The 7,195-nt window shown below is 31.8% G+C and overlaps 1 protein-coding gene across 1 annotated transcript in view; it reads right to left on the bottom strand.

The window, feature by feature from the left end:
- The window catches only part of CCSER1 (coiled-coil serine rich protein 1), a 639,717-nt gene that overhangs the window by 144,900 nt on the left and 487,622 nt on the right, over positions 1-7,195 (bottom strand). Inside the window, exon 7 of the mRNA XM_023513363.1 lies at positions 1,779-1,856. Coding sequence (XP_023369131.1) covers positions 1,779-1,856 — 78 coding nt within the window. The remainder of the gene's footprint in view (positions 1-1,778; positions 1,857-7,195) is intronic.

Here is a 7,195-nt window from a genome sequence, read left to right on the forward strand (position 1 = left end):
CGCTTGAGCCACAGGCGCCGAGCCAAAACAACATAATTTTAATCCAAGTTTAAGACACACACAAATTACAATACCAGGTACTTTTTTGTAACACATTTTTGACATCATAATGCACTACACTGTTAAGGTACTACTCAAAATACTTTCCAAATATTCTGTATTTATATAAAGATAAATAAGTGTGCTATTACTCATTTACAAAATGACAATTTACTAATGAAAAGTAAAGAAGCAGTTACTGGAGTTTTATTTCAGAATTTAGAGACTTTCAGACGCTAGAAAGATAAGTGATAAAAATTTGGAAAAAATGTAAATAATATTTCTTCCACAAAAGAAACAAATTAAGAAGTCTTATAACTATGTTGGACATCAAAATCCAATATTACATATAATAAGCACTTGGGAGTTTTAATTTCCTATAAGCCAATTTATATTAACCAAAGGAAAAAAAAAAAACTGAACTCTTAGGACTCATTAGAGAAACTTAAAAAATTATATTCATTTTAGCTTTATGTCAGCATACTCTGAATATATCAGACATTTTTAACCTCTGCTAAAATACATTAATTTTTGAAGACTATGGTCATCGTTGATATATTGAAAAGAGAAAATAGTTTCTGATGAAACTTTGAGAATTCATTAAATGCCTTGGTAAAGATATGCGTCTTGAAACCTAGTCCCATATGCCATGAAGTTTGTAACATTACTAGTATTTTCTCTTTTGTGTGTGTGATAATAAAGGATATATTTCTCGTAAAAATGTAATCAATATATTGTTTAGTATTTAACAATTCTCTAGTCTAGAAATCAGCTTTTAATAGTTACATGTCTATCATTTGGCAAAATAACTACATAAATATAAAACTATATATTCCTAACGGAATTCATTGCCTTTTAATAATTTTTATTTCAACTATATAGCAAATATTAACTTAATGGTAACCCATGCCAGCCACTCTGCAAGTCCTTCTATGAAAAAGAAACTTCCCAATTGTAATTTTAAGATAAAGTAAAACAACCTGGAAAGTTATAATGAACCTCCAAATGTTCATCAGTCTTTAAAACAAGCTTTATTGAAAGCAGTGCACTCAAGTTAATGTATCATCTCATCCTTCTAAGGTTTGATTTCCTCATGATCTTAAAGACTGCTTTTACACGTAACAATCCTAATGATATCTAAGTATCCCTAGTACAAACATAAAATAGCTGATCTTCAAGATTTGGTTGAAAGAGAAATATTTAATCTTAAAGGGAAAATCAAAACTTCTTCTTAACTGTAATGTATATAGCATCCTAAATTGAAGACCAGTGCTAGTCGTACCACTTAAACACTTGTTCACATACTTAAACACTTATTAAATACAAAGAGTTTGAGGAAATTACTCCATGTATCAGTTCCTGACTTTGAATATTATTTCATAGAAATTCCATCATCAACTATTGGTGACCTAACGTTGCTAATGAAAATTTAACCACTAAGATTCTTTCTAAACCTATCACTTAATATAAACAACATTTTGGACCTCTAATTTATGTGAATAACACCATTACAATCAAATCCCCATCTCTTACATGTAAAGCAAGCAACTGTTTCATGAAGTCGTAATTTTTATTCCAGACCTTTACCTTTAGGAGCACTAGAGAGACAATGGAACGAACAGAAACTTATTGTCACTAAAGTTCACCTTATCATCTAGGCATAGCATATCTAATGGAATTCTTTATTAACTATCCTAAAATCTAATAAGTAATTATTTTGCATCTGCTTCTTCTGTTACCTTGAAAGGCACTGGCTCTTCAGTAAGAGGACTCACAGGCAGGGAAGTTGTGCTGCTCCCTGGGCTCATGTCTGCGCTCTGTAGGAGAAGCAGAAAGAAATTTAAAGGGATATTTTTGCAGTCGTTTTTATTTGTCTTAATTCAGAATCTTCTCTCTCTTATTCAAATAAAAAATGTATGGATGTAGAAAAATTATATCATGATTATGTAATGAATCATTTCTATTATAGAAATAAGTAATTATATAGGAAGTTAGTCAAAGAATCACTCTCCATGTACAATTTAAGTGCATTTCATTAACTATAATGGCCTTTTCTGTGTTAGGGTGGTATGAAGCACTACCTTTGCTGAACTTATATTTTTACCTCTTTTGAAAATTAAACTATTAATATACCTATAATGATCTTAAATTTCTTTTTTAATGACTTACAGGCTGATTTCACATTTTTTCCTCTATGTAGACTCAAATTATTATATTCAGGTTTTTAGATTATGTAAACATATCTGTCATTAATATATATATAATTACAAATTCAAGATCCATTACATTTTTAAAATTCATAAATTCTTAGCCCCTGACCTTTTATGACCTTTCTTACATTCTGTTCAATAAAATACTTAATAATAAAAGATAAACAAACACCAGGCATCCTCAAACAATGGCCCGCAGGCTACATGTGGCCTGCCTAGGACATTTATCCAGCCCACTATGGGTTTTTGCCACTGCTGCCTGTCCTGCTTAGCAGCCGACTCGTTCCAGGACCTGCAGTCCAGCCCTCCAACAGTCTGAGGGACAGTGAACTGGCCCCCTGTTTAAAAAGTTTGAGGACCCCTGATATACACCACTATAAGATAAATATTTCAATGTTGCAATGTAGATCTTATAGTCCTTTAAAAATACAATCAATTAAAACTTCTTAAATAAATTAGAGATTAGTGTAGAAAAAAATTAGGGGTTAGAAGTTCATCATTAACTTGCTTTTCTAAAAGCAAGAAAAAGTTGTTGACAATAAGTAGGAACAGACATTTTTTAGCATATTCTACACTCACTTTCTCAGAGGAATTCTGCCATAAAAGCAGATAAGCAAATAAAATATTGAAGCACTCCTACAATTTTCAGCTTGGTTTCCAAATATACATGTACACAAATTCAGAAAATTTTGCAGATTAAAGCAAAAGCATTCATTAATCTTTATTGAGAAAGGGAAGAAGTGGACACGCTTGGCTTACTTGACTCAAATTCCAACAGAACACATTCAATGAACAGAGGCTACAGCTGTACACATTCTGAAAGTCTCTTTGCGCTCAAAGAACATATTAAATGCATTTTATTCAGTAAGCAATAAACTGCATACAATTTAAATATCCACTTAGATGAGATGAGTACTGTCTAGTCAAAAAATCAAGGATACATGTAAACACAAAAATCAAAATACTCAGTATAATTTTCATATAGAAAGTTCCACACCTATTTTAGACATTGATAAAAGGTTGTACAGAGACTTATCATGCCTACAGGAGGATACAAAGTAAAAACTGAACAACAGTATGATAAAAGGAAGCAGGGAAATATGTATACCAGGAGGATCAGTTACTGACTGTAAAAATATCCAGAGTTCTAGGGCATTTATTTGATCAAAACCAGGAAATACAATGAAGGTTGACTCTCAAGTAGGTAATTATGTGATATAACAGTGAATGAAGCTTGTCTCACCAACTAATTTATTACTGAATTCTAATGTAAGAAAGACTTGAGCTTCTCTCAATGTTGGATTATTTTTTATTATGTTTAGACATTTATACTCTATGCTTAGTAAATTTAACATGTACCCTTCAACTTTACTAAGCATAGAGTATAAATGGTGGTCTCACCAATAACTCTCCCTCCACCAATCCTCCCCCCTCCCCTCTCCTCCCTCTCTTCTCCTCTTTCCCCTTCTTCTTGGGCTATAGTTGGGTTATAGCTTTCATAGGAAAGCTATAAATTGGTTTCATAGTAGGACTATGAAAGGAGGAGTACATTGGATACTTTTTCTTCCATTCATGAGATACTTTGCTAAGAAGAATATGTCCCAGCTCCATCCACAGTGTTAGACTTTTTATGAGAATTCAGCATGTGACAGAATGCAGTTAGTATAGCATTGAAAATCCTATAATTTGCCTACAGTATTGATAGTATGCATAACTTATTCAAGTGTTATGCCTTTAAAATTACATTGTCAGAAGACAAAAGTAGCATTCAGTCATGAAAATTTATAAGCCTGGATCACACTCTTTCCAATGAATGTTTTTAACTTGTACCAGAACATAAAGTCAAAATAAAGATTCATGGTAAATGTCTTTAAAGGTTGAGGTTTCCAACAACTTCTCTGAAATAAATGTATAATTCAAAGGACTGTAGAAAACACACACAAACTTTGCATCATCTAACACTGATTCTTTCAAGGTCATTGTTAACATAAACTGTAGTCTACCTGTAACTTTCAGATTCATCTTTCACTGTGACACTTTCTTTCTACTGTGCTTAGGAAACCTTGAGATATGTGTTTTGAAAAACAAATCAATATCATATGACATCTGATAAATTGCACTTAATTATCAAGTTGAGAAATACATAGGAAAGAATTAAATAAAAGTACCTTCATTTTTATCTTACTGTTTTCCCACTTGCTCTTCAGTGATCTGAAATTTAGACGTCATCTCACTTTGTTATTCTTTGAGACAAAATATTATTGCAAACCCTTTGGAACTATGTCACATCTCTCTTTCATATGTGGTCCTTTACCCTGTCATTCAATAGAAGCAATACTGATGCAATTGCATATCTAAATAGAAATTAATAAAGAAACTTCACAAGTTACATTTGATGTTTATAAAAGTTAACTCTATCTGTTACTCCACAATATTCTTTATAAAATAGTTTGTTAGAATTATGGCTTCCCCTGTTTTTGATGCATTTTGGTTTGTAATAATATAAAAATGAATCCCATGGGAAAACAGAATAGCTATTCTCTAAAAGTAGTAAATACCCCCAATAGAAGGGATCTCCTCAATTCTCATGAAACATTGGATATTTTGGCCCATTGGAAAATGCATGAGATATTTTTGACATGTTATAATAAGATTATCCTAATTCTAACAAGTACCCTTAATCTGGTTTTCTGGTTCTAAGTCCAATAGGCAACATACTTCTTTCCAATGCTATGGTGAATATGTAACATTTCTCCTGAATTCAAATATTATTTCACTCCATTAGTATAATTCTCTATTTTCTATTTCTATCCCATACAGACTAAGTTCTCTTTTATTTTTCTCCAATTGAGCTTAGCATTAATGTGATCTTTAAGTTCAATGATAAAATCTAACTAAGCATTTATTTTGGAGCCTATCAGAGATGTTCTGGTAAATATCACCCTGTTATCACTGTTCTCTAGAATTCTATTTGAAGAAATTATTTACTTTGAAAAACTATTTGCTCTTTTGTTGCTATTTTTAGAATATAATTCTCCCAAATTTGCAAATTTGAACTTCCAAATCACCATTTTTAATTAATTTTATTAAAATGTACCTATGATATAATATAACCTTTGAGTGTATAATTGGGTAAGTTTTGACAAACATAGTCACATGTTTAACCACTATCAAAATCAAGATATATGACAATTTTTTCACCTCAAAATGTTCCCTCATATGCCTTTACTCAGCTGTCCTCTATCCCTGGTCCTAGAAAACAATGACATATTTTCTATAATGGTAGGGGTTTTTTATTCATCTTCTCTAGAGTTTCATATAAATAGAAAACACACAGCATGAACTGTTTTGAATCTGGCTTCTTCACTCAGAAAAATGATTTTAAAATTCATTATGTCATTTTATTGCTTAGGTTAGCAGTCTATCCTTTCAAAATATTGTGTACAATTTCATGGTGGGCCAAAATTTCCTAATCCAATCACCTGTGAATGAAATTTTCTTGCTTCCCACCTTGGGCTATTCTGAAAGTGTCCACACTGAACACAGATGTACGTGTCTCTTTGTGAACACATGTTTTTATTTCTCTGAATAAATACTTAACATCGAACTTTCTGGGGTTTCTGGTCAATTTATATCTAGTATTGTGTTAATTTTACAGGAAATTGACAGCAGATTTTCAAAAGCATTGTAGCATTTAGCACTTCCTCTTGCACTGTGTTTCACCAACATTGGAATTATCATTCTTTAGAAAAAAAATTAGTTCAAAAGCTATCCATGTAACAAAAATATTTATACCATCAATTACTTTTTATTGTTTAGGGTTCATTGAAGGCACAAAGAATTAGGTTACCCTGATCACATTTCTTAGGTAAAGTCCCTCTTACAGACCTCTTGGCACACCAAGAGATGAGCCATACACCTTAACCCCCATTCCCCTCTCCTCGCTCCCTCGTTCCCCCACCCCCTACCTTGAATTGATTTGAGTTTTTCTCCTATGAGGGTATGTATTAAATCGTCTACTGGCTTCATATTAGAATTGAGTACACTGGATTCTTGCCTTTCCATTCTTCAGATACTTTACCAAGAAGAATGTGTTCCACCTCAGTTCAGGTTAAAGTCTCCATCTTTTTAAATGGCTGAATAGCATACCATTAAATAAGAGAAATTATCGATTCTATAGTGTGTAGTGATAGCTTACTGTGGTTTTAATTTTCATTTCCATGGGTATCTAATGATGTTGAGCATCACATCAAGCGTCCATTACTATCAGTGTATCACATTTTATGAAGATTCTGTTCTAATACACATATTTGCCTATTTTTAATCATTGGATTATTTGGAGATGAAATCTTTTTCATATGCATTTATTACAAAAATTGTTGCCTAGTTTGTGACTTCTATCTATATTTTCTTAGTATAATCAAAACAGCCAAATCTTCCAATTTATTTGTCTTTTTCATTTTTTATAGTTTGTGCTTTTGTTGTTCCCCATACAAAATCTTAACCTTCTTCAAGTTTACAAAGGTGTTCTTTTAGGTTTTTCCAGCTAACCTTCCATGTCAATTATTATGGCTGCAGAATGGTAGAGTTAGAGACTTATTCTTTGAAAGCGCTTTTTTCAATTTCTTGGTGTATAATGGACATTAACTAACCTTAATCTTTATAAAATATTTATACTGTACATTATCTAACACAAGATTTTCAAAGATTACTTGTATATATCCTCAGATATTTTAGCCAATATCTCAAATTATATGGGAATGTGATATTTATTACTGTCTTAATCACAATAAATAAAAATTTATTACAATCTTAATCACAGTAAATAAAAATACGGGTATATTACCTTTAGGTACGGTAAGGGAAGGGAGAAAGACTTTGCTAAAGTACGGAAAAGTTTAAGGTAATAAGCCAGACCCTCAGCAGAGTGCGTGATTATGAAACTT

This window comes from Otolemur garnettii, unplaced genomic scaffold (assembly GCF_000181295.1).
Source record: "Otolemur garnettii isolate 467f Iridium unplaced genomic scaffold, OtoGar3 scaffold00039, whole genome shotgun sequence".
NCBI lineage: Eukaryota > Metazoa > Chordata > Mammalia > Primates > Galagidae > Otolemur > Otolemur garnettii.